Source organism: Ictalurus punctatus, chromosome 14 (genome assembly GCF_001660625.3).
Source record: "Ictalurus punctatus breed USDA103 chromosome 14, Coco_2.0, whole genome shotgun sequence".
Lineage (NCBI taxonomy): Eukaryota > Metazoa > Chordata > Actinopteri > Siluriformes > Ictaluridae > Ictalurus > Ictalurus punctatus.
In genome coordinates, this window is record NC_030429.2 from 14,874,318 (window position 1) to 14,899,266 (window position 24,949).

At 37.6% G+C, this 24,949-nt stretch overlaps 1 protein-coding gene across 2 annotated transcripts in view; it reads right to left on the minus strand.

Moving 5' to 3' along the window:
• Positions 1-23,989, minus strand: part of cpne8 (copine VIII) — a 40,520-nt gene extending 16,531 nt beyond the window's left edge. The window contains exons 1-6 of one of the 2 annotated variants that reach the window (XM_017484664.3): positions 23,800-23,989; positions 16,134-16,174; positions 8,402-8,448; positions 7,251-7,354; positions 4,986-5,025; positions 2,513-2,589 (exon numbers count right to left, since the gene is read on the minus strand). In XM_017484664.3, the coding sequence (XP_017340153.1) occupies positions 2,513-2,589; positions 4,986-5,025; positions 7,251-7,354; positions 8,402-8,448; positions 16,134-16,174; positions 23,800-23,903 (413 nt within the window). In that variant the 5' untranslated portion in view covers positions 23,904-23,989. Of the gene's footprint in view, positions 1-2,512; positions 2,590-3,519; positions 3,894-4,985; positions 5,026-7,250; positions 7,355-8,401; positions 8,449-16,133; positions 16,175-23,799 lie in introns of those variants that run through there. The other variant, XM_053685965.1, reaches the window with a different exon arrangement.
• Positions 23,990-24,949: the final 960 nt, after the last annotated feature.

Here is a 24,949-nt window from a genome sequence, read left to right on the forward strand (position 1 = left end):
GCAAGTCTTTAATCTGGTTTGAATGTGCACTAGCCCCTTTGTTGCAGCGAGATGGCCACTCTCCTAAATTACCACAAAACACACACACGCACACACACACACACACACACACACACACACACACACACTGCTTTACCTCTTGAGGAAGAATCAGCATGAGACAGAGAGAAGATGTAAATGATAGCAGTGTTGTTTCCTCTTGATTTTAGTGGTTGTGGTACAAAGTTAATTGAAGTGTGATTTAGCCTGTGTGGTTTATTTTTAATAAGAAGGCTACAAACTGCAGTGTAGTCTGTAAGAGTTAGTTTATTCTGTGCTGTATGATTGAATAAATAAATGAAAATGTACAGTATAGTATACGTTCAAGATGTGTTAAAGGAATACTCCAGGATTTTGCACCTGAGCTGTCTACTGCATCTGTAGCTGAAAATTAAATAAATGGGACTACTCTTGTGTTCAAAGTGATAAAAATGTTTACTTGTGAGTAACCAGTGTAGTTGTGTGGGTCTGATTGCACATACATACCACAAAGCTTTCAAGAAAACATAATTACCTGAAATGACTTTCTACTGGCTTGCTCCAGATAATATTACATATTAACGCATTTGGTAATGCATTTATATCTATCTAATCTAAGATCTTTATTGTTAGAGTGTAATTGCTGTCATTTGTGTTGTACAGTTATGTATTTCAAATATTAAAAGGTTATTGATGGAGTTTATTAATATCCTAAATTGACCCTGGGTGTAAAAGAGTGTGTGAATATGTTGTGCATGGACTGCAATGGACTAGTGCACAGAGTTCCTGGGATAGGCTCTGGATCCACCACGACCCTGACCAGGATAAAGCAAATGAATGAATGAATGAATGAATGAACTACAGTGTAATTCTATTCTTTGCATGTGCCATTGTGTTAGGATGCTGGTATCAGAGCTTGATATCCCTGAATGATGCGCCTGGAGCAGAGAGGGTTAAGGGCCTTGTCCAAGAGCTCAACAGTGGCAGTTTGTAAATGCCAGGGCTTCAACTCCTAAGCTTCTCTTCGATATCTCAGAGCCTTAACCACTGAGCCAGCACTGCGCCTGATGACTGGATGTGTGAGTTTAGATTGTGTAATCAAATTGCTTATCGAGGAACACTGACACTCGTTAAAACACTGGAACACTTGCATCGGATGAAATGGAGATTATATAGAACAATGATACACTTTTGTGACACCTATTTGCAATAAAAAAAAACATGGTTTTCATTTGATTCACCCACATATTCACTGTACAGCTTGGCTCAGCCACACTCAAGCAAACCAGGGCAGCCAGGAACCTTGGGGTGACTTCTGATGACAGCTTGACCTTTACAGACCACATTTCAACAACTGCACGGTCCTGTAGGTTCATTCTGTATAACATCAAGAAAATCAGACCCTATCTCACCGAACAGACTACACAGCTACTAGTCCAGGCTCTTGTCATATCAAAACTGGACTATTGCAATGCATTACTCTCGGGCCTCCCAGCCAGATCCATCAAACCCCTTCAGATGATTCAGAATGCAGCAGCACGCCTCGTCTTCAACCAGCCCAAAAGAACCCATGTCACACCCCTCTTCATCTCCCTCCACTGGCTTCCTGTAGCCCCGAGCATCAAATTCAATTCCTTAATGCTCACGTACAAGACCTTGTCTGGAACAGCACCCTCCTACCTCAACACTCTCCTTGAGGTTTACTTCCCTCACACAATCTGCGATCGGTTAACAATTGATGCTTTGTAGTGTCTACTCAGCGTGGCTGAAGGTCCCTTTCCAGAACCTTCACACTAACTGTCCCTCAGTGGTGGAATGAACTTCCAACCTCAATCCGTGCAGGAGAATCTGTCACTATCTTCAAAAAACAGCTAAAGACCCACCTCTTCTGTGGACACTTAACTAACCCCTAAAAAAACACAAAAAACACATACTCTGGCTCTTACACCTCTTCTCTGCACACTTTGCTTCTCTAGAACTCAGTTTAAATCTTGTAAGGTAGCACTACTTGTATTGTTCTCCGCTTGATATATCTCTTTGCTTGTATTTCCTCATTTGTGTGTCGCTTTAGATAAAAGCGTCTGCTAAATGAATAAATATAAATGTAAATATGTCTCAGTTGACATATGATGAATGAAAAGATGAACGAATATATGAATCTCTTCTTACATAACTCCTTGGGAAAGGTACATTCATACTTCATCATTATCATGAGGTGAGTCATGCCTAGACCTGTCCCTGTACACTGAACCTATTATTCATTTATCCACATACACACACTCGAGGCACATGAAATATTCACACATTCACAGATGCACCAATGCATACACAATCTATACACAAACGAAAGTAAGTATGCATTATTAAACACACAGACAAACTCAAGGTACAAACAGTATATTGATGAGATTTGAATGTACAGTAGTGCTCAGTAAATGACATGAGAGGCAGAGGTACGGAAGGGGTGAAGTGAGAGCTCAAATGCAATACTCACATGAGTGTTCTCTCCATACGACTACCTGTGGAGCCAACCACCTCTCCAAGAGTACAGTACATCTGGCCCAGGAAGTCCTGATGGCACACACACACACAATATCATAGATGTTTTACATATCAGGATGTGTCCATGAGTTTAAATGCATACTAGTGTGGGTATGTAGAAGAAGTGCAACACATCTGTATCTGTTTTGTTCTCCAAATATTTGTATCTGTATCTTGATTTAAGCCCAAAGTGGGTGTGGCCTTTGGGGTTTTTTTTTCTATATGTGTCTCTGCCACATGGCTAATATACTCTCAACTGCTCAGAATGCTACTTTGTCAACTGACAGTTTTTGACGTTGTTGAGTTCTTGCTCCTTAACCAAATCCAGGATGAAACCCCAGGAAGAAGGGGCTGAGGATGGAATTGTAGTCTGCTAACCCAAAGTAGAGACAAAAGCTTTTCCTACTAAAATAAATTCCAATGCAACTTTTGCCCAAGGCTTTTTTTTGGTGGTGGTGGTAAACCTATGGAATACCATTTAAAGACAATATTCCCATTTTGAATACTCCCCAATTTATACTTGGACCTAATATTTATAAACATGCATAGTCCATTATACATGAAGTAAAACAAAAGCCTGTTTTCTTTGTTTTTGTTTTTTTAAACTGAATAAATAATACAGTGATTAATAATTGTAAGAAATAATAATATCAATTTTGAGCAAAATAACCATAAGTATTATTTTACCCTTAACATGCAGGTGTGATATACATAGTGTAACAGCATGTAACAGCTTTGGTGCCAGGTTTCCCAAACACTAAAAAAAACTCTAAACAAGTAGCTGGAGAAATTAAAAAAAAATAAAAAATTAACTTGCTTACACTTTTGGTCTTAAATGGTCTTAAATGTCTCTCCCATTTGTCACACTGCTTGTAATCATAAATTAAAAAAAAAAAAAAAAAAAACACCATGCACACAACCGAGAAATAAATATGTGTATAAATTACACAACAGCCTCACCTTACATTAGTACACACATTTAACATGCCAGCAGGGTCAACTTCTCCACTTGCTGTTGCTCAAAGCATTTGCAATTAATAGTTACTCACATGGGACACTCAGAGGCTAATGCCTTCCGTTCATCTGGATAATTATTCAAGATCACTGCTTCATTAACTCAATCTTTCGTACAACTGATGATTCACATTAGCCTTTGATTGCGGATGTGTAACAGCAGAATGTGGAAAGCTAGGCAATTATTTCCACTGAGTCAGCTCCTTAATACAGAGCACTGAGCCTGGAGCTTCACTTGACTGAGGAGAGGCAAACACAGCAGGTAAAGCTGCTCTCCCCAAAGATACACTTGCACAAAAAGGATAAAGGATACACTTGCACTCATAGCACAAAGCAGCAATAAGGGAGTCTTTGTGCTTTATGATCCTGCCACACCGTAATATAGCTGCAAAAACACCACATAAATTATTGAGAACTGTTCTAAACACAAGGGTGTTATTTACAAAAGCCCAACACAATAAAAACACAATTTAAGAGTAACGATATGCCAGAATCCTTTCCACTGATACTCGTAATGTCTCCCTGAGTTAAACAGGAGTAACAGTGCAGATGGTTGTTCAGTAATCACTGCAGATCCTGTACTTTCTGCATGTTGTGTGTATTTGTGAAGATTTTTTTTTCTCCAAGTCTTGCTTTGTAACACAAATGTTTTAGAAAAGGCATAGAATGGTGGGAAACTGTCAGTATAAGGTGTTTAGACTGGAAGAGAAGTCGACAAGATCAATAATATGAGCCTAATAACAATCTCAGGTTATTTGATTTGGCAGCATCTAAAATCTACAACTAATAAAAGATGATATAATGGTGGTGCTATAAATCTGTCAGTTCTGAAACAAGGAAAAGAAGAAATTCTTTCTTGAAACACTACTTTTGCCTAAATTCCCCACATGGCTACTAAGTAACCCCTATTCCTGACCTTATAAATCCTAGGGGATGATTTGCACTTACAAATCATTTCCACTCAATGTCTACATACTAAAATGCTTTGGTAAAAATAAAAACCTTAATGAGAGATGACTACACACACACACACACACACACACACACACACATACATACACACACACACACACACACACACAAACACACAAGCACATGTGTGGCAACCTGGGAAAACCCTTCACATAGCAATTTTTTAAAAGATATTACAGGCCTTCCTGGACTAAAACATAGACAAAAATTCCATTCATGCATTGCAGTGCATGAATCACAGTGCACCATGGACACTTGACAACCGATATCTGATTACAAACCAAATAAGGGTCATTTCCATCTTCATGTTGCACATAGCTATGCAACAACCTGAATCAAAGCCTGACATTCATCGTGTGAGCTAGCAAGGTGACAATCGATGGATTTAACCAGACTGCCACACAAATAATGCAGATTCTAAGGCACCGTCACTCACTTACATGTTTGGACAGATTTTCACTCTTTGAGTCGAGGTCATACCTGCAGGGAGAGACAAGAAACTTTACTGTAGATTATGTTCCTCTCATTCCACCAGTAAAACACACATTCTCCCACCTGGCTATCAGTACACTCTTTCTATCCACAAAACTGTAAGACAGGAGGAAAACACACAGCCTTCACTGGGCTTTACACACTTCTACTACTGTAACACATTTCATTGAGTCACATACAACCAATTTCTGGTCTTTATATCCTCTCTCCTTCATTTTATTTCCTATTCGGATGCTGTCTTGCTGTTTGTTCCCAGAAAGTGCTCCTGAAGCAAAGAAAAGACACAGCCAGATATTGTTAACTGCAGGAAGAGAAGCTTCTTTTTATCACCCAAGCTCATCAACCAAGCCTGGTCAACTGTATGTTATGCTTGTGTACGTGTGTATTTTTTTTGGCTTCATTAAAAAATTAATAAGTAAATAAAAACTGTATTGTGTTTTTGCTCAGGTTGCCTTTGTTTTATGTTGTATTTCGTTTGAAGATCTAAAATTATTTAGTATGAGATCTACACAAAAGCAGAAGAAATCAGGGCAAATACTTTTTCACAGCACTGTATATATATATATATATATATATATATATATATATATATATATATATATATATATATATATATATATATATATATATTTATGTGTGTGTGTGTTTGGGGGTGTGTGTGAGAGAGAGATCTTTGTGTGGGATGACAACTGATGACTGAAGTTAATAATACATAAATGTAACTTCTCGCTTCCTGTAAATGATATACTTCAGCAACTTCAAGCAAGCAAGGCGTGTGTGTGTGTGTGTGTGTGTGTGTGTGTGTGTGTGTGTGCGCGCGCGTGCGTGTTCCATGAATCGTTGAGAATCTTTGAAATGCACACACCCCAACATCAAAAGAGTAGTGGTTTCAAACATAATAATAAATCACATCACCCTTATTAAAGCTGTGGTACAGATTTCTTTTGGTTACAAATGAACAAATGAACAAATAGCTTAAATTAATGATTTATAATTTGTGCTGTCTGGTCGGATTTTGTGGGAAATGTCATGCGTGGTTACGTAACGTCCGTAAACAGAAAGAAGAAGAGCCGGCTACTATATCACGTGTGTGCTGAGGATGGTCGAGTGGTTGTAGCTTGTTCTTACTGCAGTTGCTTAGAATTTAAAATCGTCATCTAGATGGCTGCTTTAATCTGGATAGTTCTAAACTCAGACATCATTGACATCTGGGGAATCAGCTGTTGTCAAAACCAAGAAATCTGGATCTGCGGAGAGCCTGCAGTCTAAGAGAGAGCGACAGAGCCCGTGCTAAAACGAGAATAAATATCAGCATGGCTTTTGTAAAGTGACGAAAACTCAGAGATCTGAAGAGACTGAAGACTGATGCAGAAACGGCTTTTTTCTGCTGAACAGTAAAGACATTTCAGTGGCACAATAGGTAGCTAGCTAATGGTAGCGTACTTGTTCGCTTGATTCAGTTAGGTATCAAGTTTCCTATGCTGTTTATTTGTTTGTTTGTTTTGCTATGGCCAACGTGGTAAATTGCACTTATTTTCTGAAATCTATGAGACAGACCAACTCACCACTAATCCAAGAAAACCGTATCCAAGTCACCTCCGTTATAAAGTATTAGAGCTAATATGCAACACATATGTATAGCTCAAACCATCAGATTAATCCATGAAGAGGAGCAGTGCCGAAGCACAACTCACGTAAAAAAAAATATATATATATGTATAATAACTCCACAACGAACTTGCAATTTTATGTTTCAAACAGAGATGGCGATGGAGAGGCAAAAGTTCAGTACTGCAGCTTTAAAATTCACTTGTTTGCTTTGGTTTTACTATAATACATTATTATGGTAATATGATTTAACCGTGGTAAATAGTCATCAATGCTATCAGTTTAGTAGTATATAGTAAACTATTTGTTCCAGCATTTAGAACTAGTAGAAAAAATAACTATTTAATGAATTCCAGGAATATGGTATTTAATTAACTTTTATATGCCACACAATGAAAAGTACATCAGCCACCACACAATAGTTATACAGGTTTTCCTTCAATTTCATACAGTTCAGGCAGTAATAGTAAAGCTAATACAGATATATGCTATATGTATCCACAGTTTCTAAACCATGGATATGTTTTGCACTAAAAGGCCGTGGTGAATGTCTGTAAGGATGCTATACACAATTACACTCACATGCACACACTGTTGATACTCACAGGTCAAAGCGTAGGTTCTGCCTCTCTTCGAAAAAGTAATCGAGGATGAACTTTCGAACAAAGTCTGGGTTCAGGGTGTTACTGATAGCCTCTGTTCTCCCAAACTGCATGGAACAAACATACAAGTATGAAATGTACAAAATGTTATACTAACAACATGCAAATGCTCTCCACTCATGCTGACTGCTCCTTTTTAAAGGGGTCATAGCATGATTTTTAATGTTTTCCTTCTGTTTGGGAGTGTAACATATCTGTTTGTGCATGTATAAGCTCTGCAAAGTCCCAAAAGTCACATTTTCTCCCAAAGGGATTTATTCTGTCTAACAGAGAACACTGCTCCAGACCTGCTCAAAATGCTTCGTTCAAAGTCCAGCTTTACTTCTGTAATTTCTCTACGTCACAGCGTGCACTATCAGCATAAACCCGCCCAAAGGCAGCCATGAAGAAAGAAGGCATGGCTTTTCAGAAGGGGGGCTTTGAAGAAATCGGAGCGTTTTAGGGGCGTTATAGTACTGCAATAATGTACATTATTTAAAAAATAATGCGTTTTTTGAATATTAAAGTTTGTTAACCTATTCTATTACACCCAATAAACAACATAATTAACATTTAAAAACATTGAAAAATCAGGATATGACCCCTTTACTATTTTATGCCTTGATTCGGTCTCATATTAGCATTTGCACAATATCATATAGATGTCCTTAAATATTCTGGAGCAGTATTCTCAGTAGTGGCTCAGGACCATGGACTTTGCTGGTGCAGGATGAGATTAATAATTAATAGTGACATAGCCTCAAACAAAATTAAGTCGAGAGGGTATCCCACTTGACTTATGCTACTGTATAGGCTACTACCTAGTGAACTTTTATAGCAAATAAACGAAACATCGGCTTATGTGCAAATAGCAAAAAAAAAAATTGTACTATTTGTGTATTTGTATTTGTATTTCAACAGAATTCAAAATGCATGGGGTTATGAATTTGTTGACTGGCTGATGTATTCAGTGAGTTGCCACTGTGTATTCTTCTTTTAGGCACACTAATGTACGTTTAAGAGGAGTGTTAAAGTTCAGCACTGAGTAAGCATTTATCACCATTAGAAGAGTGATGCGGCAATTACTTTCAGATTCCACACACACTCACACTCACCTCTCTCCATTCCCTGCTCGCCACCGTTTGAGTGTAAAGCACGCAGACTGCAGAAACACAGGTCAAAAGAATGAAGAGAGACAGAAAAATGGCAGGTGTGTGATTGTGTGTGCAGAGGGGTGAAGTTTTTAGTGTTTGCTTTCAACTCAATGAAGATGCCAAACACTATTATGCAAATGGAAAAGCAGTGTGTGTAACAGGGACACATCTGCAGAGCTTAAATCTGAAAGGCAAACCGTCTGGGCTTTTGGAAATTCACTGTAATACAATGAAACATGTTTTTATGTGAACTTATTTCTGTTTAACTGGCATCCAATAAAAAGAACAAACATTTTAAATACCTTCCAATGAAGCAAAAGATTTCACTAGTTTGATACGCATATACACACCCTAGTGACTGATTGAATAGTACTTTCCTTATTAATTATGAATTTTGTTTATTGAAGGTTTATTTACATAGAATTTATAGAAAATAATTTTCAACTTAATGCCTAAGGTAACTCAGCTGTCACACTTGAAATAGTTAACCCATTCTAAACCCCGGGTAAACGGCATCCTGGGTTACCTCGTTTCACACTGCTCATACTTTACCCGAGGTCAACAATTAATCCTTCGTATTCGTAATCTGACGTTTCACACTGTACATTCCTAATCCCTGGGTTAACGTTCTTATTTGCTGTGTCAAAAACTATGATTGGATAAATACAGTGCACGACCAGTTTAAATAGCGGCTTGTCTCATGTCATCAGTGCGGAAAAAAATGTGGCCATGAAAATCCTCCTTGGATGTTTTAAGCCTCCTGAGATGTACAAAGGCAAGAAAACAAAGACAAAAGAAAGAAAACACACTGCAACTACTGTTTTCACTAAAACTGAAGATTTAGTTAAAGTGCAGTGACTGCAAAAGTGTTTAATGCTGACAATGTGAAAACGTGTCTTTTTTGGCTTCAAATGTTTTTCAGTTATGAGATAGTGGAGCTGACCTAGTTGAAGAACTTGCTTCCAGGTTTTCCAAGTAAGAATGAACTGCTTAACCACTAGGTGTTCAGTAGTTCTGACTGTTTATTCCCTGCACTTTTTGTCAAGCAACATACTGCATAGACCTATTGTAGAAATGTACTGTATATTTGGCTACATAACAAATGTATACATAACTAATCTAGTATACAACTGAGCCATGAGCCTTTGGTTGGTGTGGTGTTACATCATCAAGGAACATTCTCAATGGAGCAGCAGAAAGTTTTAAAACCATTCCTCAGACATTTATCAACATAAGAATGTTTAAAGGGGAATTTACAAGGGACTGTTTCAAACATTATACCATTTAGGCGCTTTCTGTCCCTCTTACTTTTCAAATAGATGCTAAAATTTAACAAAATATGTCTAAACACCAAACAACAAACCCACAAGAAAACAAACCCTTGATATTTCCTACATGGTCACTAGCAAATCCTTGCTGGTAAATTTGGTCTTGCTGTTATAAGCTGATTTTCTCAGTAGGGTGCTTGACAGGGGTCTGAAATAATTTGGAGCTTCTCTCTTGTTCTGTCCATCTGCTGGGCTGTTCTTCCATCAGGGTGCTTCTAAAAATATGCTTAATTAAAAAGAAGCATTATCATCCTCTGAGTGTGTGATAATCTCTAACCTGCCAGTGGAACTGGACCCCAGAGAGCGCAGGAGTTTATGCAGAGAGCTCAGGAGTTATGTGCTGCTTTATTACATTCTGGAGCAGTCTTGCCTGCGTAGATGAGATTGTGTGTGTGTGTGTGTGTATGAAGAATTTCAGCTGTGTAATAGCCAGAATCCACACACATCATGACCCTTCTACTTCATACTCTTCATTATTTGTAGACAATACAGGGATACACTCATGGACATGCACACACACACACACACACACACACACACACACACACACACACACCAACCACACACAGCGCTGGTTGTCCAGCATGAGAATAGATCTATATTTAGCACGCTGGAACCCCTGAATTTTGTGTCTTTTGGCCGGAGTGTGTAGTCAGGCGCTCTAATCGTGTGCGACTGGCCCAATCACGTCAGCAAGGCTAAGAGATGGAGTCAGCACAAGTGCCTGGGTGCATGAAAGCAAGAAGAGATGCTGAGCTTCTACAGGCACACTACTGCTGCAGCTGATGGCCCTGTAAATCTCACAAAGTCCCCAGAAGCAGGGAAGGAACGCACGAGTGTGCATGAGAGAAGGCGAGTAGACAGGAGAGAGAGAGAGAGAGAGAGAGAGAGAGAGAGAATACAATACTCTCTATTTTCCATCATCCTATCTTTCCCCCTTACTCATGCCAAAAAAGTGCTGAAACCAAAAAGGAGCTGTGTCACACACTTTGGCAAACCCTCTTCATCCCACACATACTAAAATGTTTTACTTTACTCTAAATTCTGAAAAACGAAGGAAACGTTTGCAATTTACAAACAACTGAAAAGGTCAAATTACAACATATGTAAAGGGAAGACTCAGCTGCGAGGACAGATAGTTGGTACATTTAAAACACACATTGTGTGTGTGTGAGAGAGAGAGAGAGAAAGAGAGAGAGACAGAGAGAGAGGGAAAGAGGGAGTGAGTGAAATCAGCCATGCTGTGTGAGTGAATAATGAGAAGCCTGCAGTCACACGCATCTGTATGTCCCTTAAAGCTGTGAGTGTAAGAGGCTCGTCATCAGCTGGAGTACAACAGCTGCATCCCGCAGTTAAAAGAACACAAATACATACAGGCAAACACACAGCGGGAGTGATACACACTTTTATGAAGTAGATCACATGGAATAAATATTGCATTTTAATCCGCACACCTTCACCTGCACTCTCAACTAAATGCACATACCCACATGTACATTGTACTTTGGTATATGGTACTTTGAGTACTAACTGAAGCTTGCCACCTTATGTGCAGTGCATATTAGAGACAAACTATTTAGCAAGTGCCCCCAAAGAAATACAGGTAACACACAACACGCCAAAAGTAAACGGCTGTAATACATAATGAAACTATAACTCATACTAATGCAATATTCAATCAACTATATATATATATATATATATATATATATATATATATATATATATATATATATATATATATATATATATATATAATATTCATTTAAAGAACTTGACTTAACCAGTCCATCTTCCTTTTTTCTTTCTTTTTTTGGCATGAATGAAAGTAACTAATAGCCACAGACCCCCTACAAATGGGAAAATATCTGTAATTAGCCACGAAAGGCTTGAAAATGCAGCAGACCAAACCATTTTACAACTAGAGGAAAAATTCATTTATCAGATGAGCTGCACATGATGCATAGACCTACATATTAACCTTCATAGCTTGATTAAATAGATGTATTACAAATAGTTTTATTCTGCATGTCAAAACCCCTCCTGGGTCCCCACCAGATTTAGGCCTGGGACAGCTTCTCTGGTTGTCCCCCCCATGATGTGGTGCTGCTTGCCAGTGTTAACACACGTCCATATAAACATTACATGATGTAACACAGTGATACCAGCTTACAACACGTCTTTCTTAAGCAAGGAAGACATTAATACCATCTAAGACATACATCTTACCTCAGATAACACTAGTTAATACCCATTAATACAATATCATTTTTAGTGATACGTGTATGGAGTGTACAACATCTTAGCAAAATGTATTGATGTTTTTCTACAGGTCAGAGACATATTCTGGACAGGTCAGGCTATATCGTCGTGTGCTCAGTTTGTTCCATGTGAACCTCACCCTGGCGCAGACTCAAAATCTTTGCTGTTATCTTTCCCTGTCTCTGGTCAGTGCTCCTTCCTCGTCTCGGCACAGTACTCCTCCCCAGGCTCATGTATCTTTAATATTACAGTAGGTTGTATAGTGAAAATGGGCTCACCATGTATTCTGTCATTAGGGAGCAGTAACAACACTCAACAGCAACAACACTCGGAAAATTTTTCATATCCGTACCTACTGTGGTTTCTTCACACTGCTATTAGTTACCGAGCTAATATAATTGTGTACTCTTATATTACCTTGCTGAGTCTGTATGTGTTTCTGTATAAGTATCAACTCATTAATCTGAGGCCCTGATTTACTAAGGTTCCAAATAATGAGTACCAATTTGACAAACTGATCAATTTGATCAACTGTGCAAGTAATGAATGTCTTGCAAGTAATTTGTGAAAAGAATGTTCAGTTTTCCTTGGAGAGGTGGAGCCATAGCAAGATTAGACGTTAAAGAAACAGAGAGAGAGAGAGAGAGAGAGAGAGAGAGAGAGAGAGAGAGAGAGAGAGAGAGAGAGAGAGAGATGCAGTATATGACATTTGTGAATAATTCAATGCCGTGGGTAAAAGCAAAAATCAAATGAACTGGGGATGGCAGGACATAAAGGGAACAACAAAAGAAAAATTTGCATATATTAAAAAGTATGTATATTAGCAAACAGTAAAAAAGAAGCCTTTAACAAGCATTAAGCATTTAAAATTATGGGTTGGTTTAGAAAATTCAATTTACTGTGGATGCCTGTTTCCTCCATTTTTTAAAATTGTGATTATACTATACTACTAAAGCTGATTTTATTTATTTACCATATGTCTGCCTAATTCTTTCACTGGCAGCAAGATGCATTATAAATTGTTCAGAATATAAACTATAAAACCAGCTTTTCCATGGTGTGTTTATTCTTTTAATGTACTGAGTCATAATTTCGTTCTCTACAGCCCTCACATTTGAATATTTCCTCTTCTTCTACTTTATATTCTGCACCAGACTGGCCTATGAAAGTTTGTCTGAGAAGCAGTATTCATCAAGCAATCAATATGAATTCATTTGGTGTCATTTGGTTTCTGAATATTCATGAGTAGTCAGCGGTCTCAAGAAAAAAAAAACAAGCTCTGAATTGGAGAGCTGGCTATGTTGCATATTAGGTCAGGTGTGTGGTTATAAAACTTCTATACAATATATACTAATCTATACTGTACGGCCAACAGTTTGTGGACCCCTGATCATCATACCCATATGTGCTTTTGAATATCTCATTCCATATTTAGTTCCCACCCACTGCTGTTATAATAACCTCTGTTCGTCTATGAAGGCTTTCCACTAGTTTTTGGAGCGTGGCTGTGGGGATTTGTGCTCATTCAGCCACAACAGTGTTAGTGAGGTCTGGCACTGATGTTGGGTGAGGAGGCCTGTGTACAGTCAGCACTACAGTTCATCCTAAAGTTGTTTAGTGGGTTTGAGGTCAGGGCGCTGTTCAAGCCTCTCGAGTTGTTCCACACCAACTTTGGTAAAGCATGTCTTCATGGACCTCCATTGTGTACAGGGGCTTTGTCATGCTGAAACATGTTTGGGCCCCTTAGTTCAACTGAAGGGAAACTGTAATACTGCTGCATACAAATACATACAATACAACTGTGTGCTTCAAACTTTGAGGCAACAGTTTGGGGAAGAACCACATATGGATGTGATGGTTAGGTGTCCATTAACTTTTGGCCAAATAGTGTACATTTGTTACATGGGCTACATTAGGAAAGGTTATGACATGATTCATTTCCATTTGTGCATAAGATTTTTGTATATCGAGTGCTGTATTTGATCAATTTCTCCATTTGTAGCTTGTCTTCCTTCTCTATCTCTCTCTCACTCTCTGCAGGTTTCATTTACATTTATATTTATTCATTTAGCAGATGCTTTTATCCAAAGGGACTTACAAATGAGGAAATACAAACAAAGTGATATATCAAGTGGAGAACAATACCATAGTAGTGCTACCATACAAGATCTTTTAATTGAGTTCTAGAGAAGCAAAGTGCGCAGAGTAGAGGTGTAAGTGCCAGAGTAATTAATTAATTAATTAGGTTTTTTTTTATTTAAATAATGTGGCGTTTTAGGCGTCAGTTAAGTGCTCATGAAAGAGGTGGGTCTTTAGCTGTTTTTTTTGAAGATAGTGACAGATTCTGCTGTCCGGATTGAGGTTGGAAGTTCATTCCACCAATGAGGAACAGTTAGTTTGAAGGTCCTGGAAAGGGACCTTGTGCCACGCTGAGTAGACACCACTAGTTTGCCGATCGCAGATTGTATGAGGGAACGTAAGCCTTAAGGAGAGTGTCGAGGAAGGTGGCAGGTAGGTTTCCTGCTTAATTTGTAAAAACTCCTTACATGGTGTTACATATGCCAGATATGTGAGACTACAAAGTATTAGGCTATATTAACCATCAAATTCTCTCTTTGCTTGTTTGAGAATAACAGACTGCTATCGGAGCTGGAGCCTCAATTAAATGGATCGCTTCACCTAAAGAACGCCTTCTCCGGTACCAAGGCCAGTCAAAAAACATACAAAGACTTGAGCGCTCAGGGAGGTGCGAGACTGAATCAAACCAGGAGTCCACAACTGGAGTCGACTTTTAACTGCGATAACACAATAATACTCACAAATACACCCTAATTCTTAGGTAAGGCTTACTCTAAGATAAGTAATATAAAAATATTTTAGCAAAATATCTTCAGTAGTATTATGTGATTAACTAATCGTTCAGACCTTCTGATCAACTCTACTGTTGACTAAAATCTTTATGTTCTCTATCACCAAGGAGAAAATAAAGTATTCTAGACAAAACAGACTGATCACTGTTGACCTACACAAGTCAGTTAATTTATTTTATAAATTACAACTAAATTATCATTAAGCACAATTATAATTTATGCCCATACAAGCCCATAAAACGTAAGAAATTATCTGCATCAGCATAATATAATACCTTATTATATGGAATGCATATTATGCATACTAAATTTATATTTTGCGATGACCCAGTGGTCCTTGTCTCCAGATATGAGCTCTATTAACACAAACAGCTTAAAATGCTCTGCTTGGAGAAGTGTCTTCAATCTTGTTAGAGATTACACGAAGAGGCTCAGTGGTGTTATTTGCTTCAGGGAAGGCTTTAGTAAATATTAACTGTGTGGGTGCTGATCATTTTGAACCCGATGTTTTGTAGAAATACGTGTGCTTAAGTGTAGGGGTGTATTGCAATGCCACTATCCGATTCTGATCTATTTACTGCTCAAAACACTGACTTTTGTATTTGTATTCTGATTTGTACCCAAAATGGACAGGGCCTACACTGCAAGTGAGATGTGTGTGGGATTGTTTTTTGTAAGACTTGACAACAGACTAACATGCCTATTCATGCAAAAGAGCAGAATATAAAATACTTGAATTCACTTTTAATGGAAAATCATACACCCGCACACATTTGGCACAAAGCAAATCATCAGTAATATTCTCTGAAACGCTGTTTAAGCATTAGCCTTGCTTGCCACATTCACATCCAGGTTAGTGTGCTCTGTAAATGTAATATAGCTTGGGCTAGACTGATTACTGATTCAGATTATTTTGCTTCCCAGTAGTTAAAGTAAACACTGATTTGTTTTCGTCTCTTCTGTCAGTGAGGTTTCAGAATAAAATATCATTCGGTGCTGCGAATAATGATGACTACAGTGTAGCTGAGGTCCACTCAAATGAAACAACTATACCAAGTTATTTTTGGCATGTGAGGACTGAAATAAGCATGACATCACAACTGTAACATTTGGATTTTTTTTTATATATACCGCTCCAGGGAAAAATGGTGCAATCACATTTAAGATCACTCAAGCACAGTATAAAGCAATGTTATGTGAGACATATGGAAGGTATTAAAGAAAAAAGCTTACTTGGATCAGATTTAGAGAAAGTGTCTCTGTCTAGTAGGTTTCTGTAAAAAAAAAAAAAAAAACAGAGAAGAAAAAATAAGAAGGATAGAAGAATGTTTCAATAGACCACACCAAATATTTTGTAATATGACTGTGTGCAGCCATGCATGTTTCTCCTGTTTGTTTTTGTCCATGATTTAATCTGAGCTTTGGTTCTTGAGTCCCCAAGTAGCAGTGCATGAGTCTTCAAGCAGAAGCCATAATATCAAACTATTCACACACTGCAGCTCAGCTTAACATATCAGCATGTCATCATGTGCGTGATGAGAAATAGAAATCGAGGGTGAAAATACTTACAAGGTTACACAAATGTAAGGTCTTAAACGGATACACATGATCATGGATAGTTATTTGATGAAGCATATAACTTTATAGCGACAATCCAAAAATGCAGGGTATTAGAACAGGTGCTCAAAATTTGTCTGAACCCCTTTAACGGCAAAAAAAACTCCCAAAAAACCCACGTGCTTACAGAACACACTCCATTACATTCTGTAGACTCAAATTGATATTAATTATTGTTTTTTGAGATTTTTTTTGAGATTTTGGATTTAAACATGGATTAAACCCATCCAATTCATGTGGCAGGACAAATAGTCCAATAACTTTAAGAACCCATAATAAATATAACAGCTTTAATAATGCTACGTTTCCAGCGATTTCCACTGTATCAAAATGGACCCTGAACAAAGTCTCCATATGGCACATATGCAAGGTTGAAAGAGAATGACCCAGAATGTGCCATCTCTTCTCTATTCCTACAGTTGTACATTAAAGCATAAACCTTTCATGACTGTTTCTCTGGGTGAAATGCATTTTCAGAGTCAGGAAAAGACAATATTACTTATTCAAAGCCCATAAAAAAACCAACAAATTTAAGTAATGATGTGAAAGCCATGAGAACATTAAGAACATCTAGGACAATTTTCCCAATTTCTAGGGAAACACAGAAAGTTAGTGCCTCTGAAAAGAACTGAACTCCTTGTGGTTGTGGGAGTGATTGATGAGGAGTGATGCATCTGCAGTGCCCTCCACTACTACTTGGCACCCTTGGTAAATATGAGCAAAGAAGGCTGTGAAAAATTGTCTTTATTACAGCAGGACAGTGATCCAAAACATACATCAAAATCAACACACCATCATTTATAACCATGAGTATTGTTCCATATGGCTATGGAGAAAAATGTGTGCGCCATAACCACCTCTGGTGTTTACTGCCAAAAAGCTCTATTTTGATTTCATCTGACCATAGAACCTGATCCCATTTGAAGTTCCAGTAGTGTCTGGCAAACTGAATAAACTTGAGTTTGTTTTTGGATGAGAGTAGAGGCTTTTTTCTTGAAACCCTTCCAAACAACTTGTGGTGGTGTAGGTGACGTCGGATTGTAGTTTTGGAGACTTTCTGACCCCAAGACACAACTAACTTCTGCAATTCTCCAGCTGTGATCCCTGGAGATTTTTTGGCCACTCGAACCCATCCTCTTCACAGTGCACTGAGACAATATAGACACACGTCCAATTCCCGGTTGATTCATAACATTTCCAGTTGACAGGAACTTCTTAATTATTGCCCTGATGGTGGAAAAGTGCATTTTCAATGCTTGTGCTGTTTTCTTATAGACAACCTTTTGCTGCACATCACAGCTATATTCCTGGATCTTACCCATTCTTATGAATGACTAAGGGAATTTTGCCTATGTGGTACCTCATATTTACATCCATGTGAAACAGGAAGTCATAGTTGAACAATTTCCTGTACCTAGTCACCCAGGTGTACTACTATATACTTCAAATATATTTTTCTCATATGAATTCATAGGCGTGCCAATAATTGTGGCACACATATATTTAACAAGTTGTTGTTTTTTTTTGATAAGCCTGTGTTTGCATTTGTTTGATATCCATAAGAGCAGAGTATTTTTGTGAACAAAATATCAAAAGGTTAAACAATAAAGACCATTTTTCACAGCCTTCTTTGCTCATATATACCAAGGGTGCCAATATTAGTGGAGGGCACTGTAGAACAGCAAGGGTCAGAGGAATTCTGTCAGTGCATATGCACAACTTCTCTCCTCTATGACACCATGGAAACTGATTCCAAGCTCCTCCATGCTAGACAGAATGTGTGTGTTCCACTATTATAAGCCAAATGATTTCATGAGGCATCACGAAAAAGGAAAGAATAGGTGCTGCATGACACACTACAGCTGAACTCTCATCATCTAAATGCCTATTTGTAAGCATATTAAAATCATAATATGGACAAATAACATATTTTGAAAGTGCTATATAGACTACTTTAACAAACTCAAGACTCAAGCATTTCAAACAACATATCATATACTATGCAGAATACTTGTGAGAACTGAGAGCTTTGAACACTCTACATTTATGGCACTTTCAACACATTATATATCAGAGTCTATCAGAGCCTATGCAGAAAGAAAGAAAGTGTGTTGAGAATCCTTCTCATGAAAGATTTACACTTTAGCCCTACAACAAAACAGCACATTTCCATTTAAAATCCCAGAACAGCAGAGTCCTACCATGTCATTCAAAATACTATATTCACCCAGTATATCAGGGACCCTCAAAAACAGGACGCTTTATCAACTTTTCTTGATCTGATGAGAAATTTGTATGATATTTCGATGTGGTTAGAGTTTCTACAATGTTACACAAATTATCTTGGAAGAAAAGGTATGATGGTAAACCCACTCTTAACCTATGCAACTCATAATAAAAAATATATCTGTGGAAAAAGCTACTAATTTGCAAACATAAGAGCATGCTGAATATTTATGACAAATTTCAGATTTATTAAAACATTTTTAAAGGCAGTAATACAAACTCACCAAATTAGTTTGTATTACTACATTAATATATTAATATAGTATTACTATTACTATATTTGTGTTACTATTACTATATTATTGGATTACTATATTACTCTATTAATATTAATATATTTGTATTACTATTACTATAGTATTATATGGTTGTATTATTATATGACTAATTTACCAGCTCAGAACTTTTTTTTCTAAGATTATAGAACAGATTTATCGATTTACACCTCAATATGACTAGTCAAAACAGATTTCTTACACACAAAGGACACTTGCTGTCATTATTTTTGATAAATCCATTATGCTGTATTCATGAGAAAAAATGGCCATCACTTTTACACAATTTTGTACAATGCTGAGAGCAACATAAAACTCTTATACAAAGAAACTAATGCAGCAGTAAATGTGATTCTGAAAGGGACTTCTGCCAGGAGAAATCTGCATATCTTTTTTTATTATTATTATTATTATTATCTTCAAGCTTTTGGAGGAAAAGGAATACATCTGCTGTCATAAGAATAGGGATTACCATTTCAAAACATATGAGATGAAGCCTGTAGGAATGAGGATACACAGTACATATATAGTATGTACTATGGAATTAATGAGCTTGCTGAATTCATTTATTTTAACGTATAGAGTGTAATCTATGGGTTCTGTCGCATTTCAATGTGCAAACCTTTTGCGTCCTTTGTGTGAATACTATATTTGTTTTCAATATTCGAAACGCTCTGTCAAGATTATGTATAATAGCATACATAATGTTAGTATGCTGTAACGTGAGTTATAGTAGTAGAACAGTGGCAATTTTTTAAAATAAATGACCTAATATTCACCCCAGAGACATGATTAGAATCAAAGGCAAGCTCAGACATAAGGGAGATGGAACCTACTCTTCCTAGAAGTGATTTGTTTACAGTCCGATAGATAAGGTCAGCCAGCTAGGTTACGGGCTGGCTGTCACCTGCAATTGCAGTCTGATGAACACAGGAATGCTATTTCTGTACTCTTGTCTTTATGTTGTCTTCTTTTGTCACCTGCTCACTTTGTAATACTTTCAATCCCTACATATTCTAATTTAAAGGAGCTCCTACTAAAATTCACGAGGTGTACAATTATCTTCCATAACGACAGAAAGTAATGTTCAGTGCTGAACTAATCCATAAAGGCTTGGCAGTAACAATGGCTGATCGTAAACAAGCTAATATCCCTGGCTCATTAAGCTTGTAAGTATACAAAGATTCCAATTTGCTCAGGATTCCATTAGAACACAGGTTTCTACCACTATCTGCGTCAATAGGAGGCAAAGGGATGTTAAAAACACATCACTAGACCATTCAGAGGATAAAACTTCATTTACTGATCAGTTATCATTAAAACATAATTAAGGATAATATTGAGCTTGCATTATATAAATATATGAAATATTTTCTAACTTTCTGACTTGAGCCATGACTCTTTAAATGCCACATGCAAATTTGTACATGCTCCATTTTCTTTGTCTCCATATTCCTGTTTGCAAATTGATGCTTGTAAAATTCTTGCATTATATAAAATGTGAAAGTGTTTGCTAGATAAAGCTGTTAAATGGCTCTCTGTCCAGCTTCTAAAAATGATAAAAAGCTAATTATGGAAATACCTCCATCCTGTCAGGCAGATCAGGTAACAGGTCTTAAAGTTGACATCAGTGACAGGATAGTGGTGTGCAAATAATTTTTTTAAGTAGACATATTAAAGAGGCATCATACATTACTGTCATCTGTCTGATAGACGGTATTGTAGGATGTACTGTAATTTAACATTATAACTAATCTTAGAGGTCAGATATTTTAACATGAACAAGATTTCTTTAAGAAATGCAGTCTAAATGGATGGTGGTATTTTTTCAATACACTTTGTTTCAAGCACAGATATGTATTAACAGTTAGTTAATGCGTAAATGTTTTATCTAGCAAATGTAGATATGACTTTTTTTGCAATATAGAGACATTACTTTGATTAGGTTTTAAATGGCAGAAAAATATTATCCTAGAACCCTGTGCTCTGTGATGGATCGGCACCCCATCCAGGGTGTACCCCACCTCGTGTCCGATGCTCCCTGGGATAGGCTACAGGTTCCACGCGACCCTGTAGGATAAGCAGTATAGAAGATGGATGGATGGATTTTATGCTAGAGCCCCACATCTTGCTGGTGACTATGCTCGTGGGGTCAGTACACAGTCTTAAGATTTGCTGTGCTCTTTGGTGCAGCTTTAGAATTAGATTCATGGCACCTTTGTCCTTTCTCTTTTATTTGTTTGCATGTATTGACCAGACTCCTAAAACACTGCAGTCTTCAATAAAGACACTCTTTGCTACACATGTCAATAAAGACACCCCTTGCCTATTGACTATTAAAAGGTTAACTAAAAGGTTAGGATCTGTGTGAGAGAGAAACCTAGTTGTGTTTTCACCTAACAAAACTGTCCTTTATTTCAAGTGTTTAACATGCATCTAACATGTTAAAACTGAGGAAAACTGCAGAGTCACTGCAGCTGAAAGTTCACTGTTTGGAGCTATAATAGTTGAGGCCATTGAATAAACAAGAATACATGTCTATTACACTAATATGTACATTTATCATATTATTTCTGGTGTACTCACAGCCTGTGACAGGTTAGCAGCGATGCTAGTTCTGCAGTTTCTGCAATTTTGGACTTAAAGTTGGAATCAGCAATTTTAGGTCAGAACACACTTTCAAATCTGGTCAAGTTCCCCTAACATCCTGGTAGCTTTACTAATGTACCTGCTCAGAGGAAAACATTTATGCATTCTAGCCTAGGCAACACAGTCGTGTGTTTTGGGGGGTGCAGACTGGATTTTGAGCCAGTTTTATCTAACTTCTGACTACACCTTTAAAACATTCACACTTTTTTTTGATACCTGTAATATAGGTAACATATTATGTAAGGAACATGGGCATTATTTATGTGAGGCTATATTGAAGAATCAGTATAAGAGTTAATGTATACATTTAACCATTGTAGTAATATGTTTAATTACATACCCTAATGTATATTAGGTAAGAAAGCTGTTCTCAAACACTTTGTCAGAAATTGTATAACTGAAAATAAATAATCATAAATAAATAGATAAATAAATAAATAAATAATAGCCTGCACACAATTGGCAAAAACCACCCAAGCCAAACCATGGGATTTTTTTTAAGGTTGCTGGAGTACATACATTTGGCTAAAAAAAACCTAGTATAAATTAGTTAACCTGCTATCTAACCTCAGCAACCTAATTTTTTACATTCAAAGTTCAACTTTATCACAGACCACTGAATTGTGAAATGCAATAATATTTCTGGTAAACAAATGACATTATATTTTACTTTTATTATATTATATGTATTTTACACAGAGATACACTTTGTGGAACCTTTATATTAAAGACATTTTATTTATTACTTTGGTAAGTGAAAGCATAAACTGCTTACACAAGCACATATTAAAAATCCAAATATTTAGGTTATGAATAGACAAAGACTGGAAGCAGGTCATTATATTAAAAAGAATACTGTATAATCAATTTCTTTACAGCTTTGGTTCAGTACTACAATTTCAGTACTTGCAGAAATAAGAGGTAAGTGTTTCTCAGGTGTGTCACTAGATTTCTTGCCTCACCCAAGAATATAACCTACAGTGATGCTCTAATTCTTTGTCATTTCAATCAGGATGCTCAGTCTAACCAGTGATCATGCTATCATGTCAGGGGAAATTATGACACTTCGTGAAGACAGTTTTAGAGTTCAACAGTCAGTATTGAATTCAAAAGTGCTGATGGAAATTAATCCAGAGGCTAACAAGAAACAAAAATATCTCTGCTATTAGGACTGTATTGCATAATTATGATCCAAAAGCCAGCTGATTCGTTCTTCGTTTATTACGACCAACTTGACCTTAATAAGCTGAACAGAATGCTCAATTTGCTTAATTATCGGTTACCTCTTAAATCTTACAATCCTAATTATGATATATGAGGGCTGTCAATAATCATGACAGTACCAGTAAGTGCAATGGAAAGCAGCAACCTAAACACATTGCATAGACACACAATGCATAAACACAGTGCGTAGACACACAGTGCATATACAGTGCATAAACACAGTGCGTAGACACACAGTGCATATACAGTGTTTAGACACATAGTGCATAGACACAGTGCTTAGACACAGTGCATATACATTGCATAGACACAGTGCATATACAGTGCATATACAGTGCATATACAGTGCATAGACACAGTGCATAGACACAGTGCATATACAGTGCATATACAGTGCATAGACACAGTGCATAGACACAGTGCATAGACAGTGCACAGGACTGGACGATGACTGCAGCCTGCAACTTCTTAACATGCAGCAACTGAGGGCACTGAGGGCAACTGAGTGCTGAACAGAAAATAAATCAACTATTCAGAATTCAATAAACATGCTGTAATGTGAAAACGCGTGATTGGGCTACATCTCCGTTCTGGGTTGTGTAAAGGGGACTCCGTTTCACACGAGCGAGGCTCTGGAAGAGCTACTACGCGTTTCTGTAAATGTGACGGGAAAACAGAAAATAAATACTGACAACGACCACATATCACACTGCCAATAATCAGAAAACATCTCCAACTGCGGCGTTTCAAATCTTTTCTTCTGGTTTCAGCGGAAATTTTTCCTGCCAGATGGGTCCGCGTGCGCCGTGACAGAGCCAGGCAGCCCAGAACGCGCGCGCGTCACTCACCTGCACGACACCGTGAGCTCAACTTTGGTGGCAGGAATGGCAGAGATGAGAGGCTCCCAGTCGCAGATACTCGCCAAATTCGGGAAACTATTCCTCGAAGACATGGCTTCATGTAGCACTAAGAGAGCGTTTGGTGAGCAGAGCTCCTTTCCATTCTCGGCGCCGCTGTGGGTCGGCGGAAGCGCGCGCTACGTCACAGGCGAGCTGCTAATTCAGGCGGGAGAGAGAGAGAGCACGAAGAGGCGTGATCAGTGTTTTCCTCATTTTCCATCACGGAAAACATTATATTATGTACATCTCTGGTGGTCCTTCCAAAAAAGGACCAATCAGTATGAATATAATCTTGCCTACATTATAGGTTAGGGGAACCACCAGAGGATCACTGCTGACCAGATGGTATTTGGGTATTTATCTTGGCATCTTTGTTTTGGTATGTGGGATACACTTTATAATAACAGTGCATGAATAACCATGCACTAATACCTGATTTAATAATAGCTTATATATGAACTAATGATGAGTTAAAGCATGTACTAATCACGAACTAATGAAGAGCTAACATGAACTACTCCAATCTTATGAATTCATGAATGAATAACGACCACCTTAAGTACATATTAGTACACATTTGTTAGTTAATGTATTAATTAACACATAGGGGTAAACTAAATGAAACATGCTCTATAAGAAAGAATATGAATTAAACTTGCATCATTTCAAATTGTTTATATAATTTGCCATATACAGCTGCGCACACAAACAACATTGTGGCGCTGGATTACTTTCACCATGTACACTGATGCTTATCACACGCAGAAGGACGCACTAATAATGAACACCCACCAATCATTTAATCTCAATCCGTTTTGCGCCATTCACCACGGATTTTGTCTTCAAATCCTTATTTGTATTAGTACTAGTGATGTGTCGTTCATTCTGAACGAATCTTTAATATGACTCGTAAAAAGCGAGTTGTTTCAGAGAGTCATTTGTTCATTTTTGACCGCGCATGCGCTGCAACATTCCATCTGTTCTGTACCGGAAACAGAAATGATTAGTTCACATCTCGAGCCTTCGGGTTCGAGTCGTTCGTTCTTCCGGTTACCACCACATAGACAATGCACCATGCAATACCGGAAACAGGATGAAC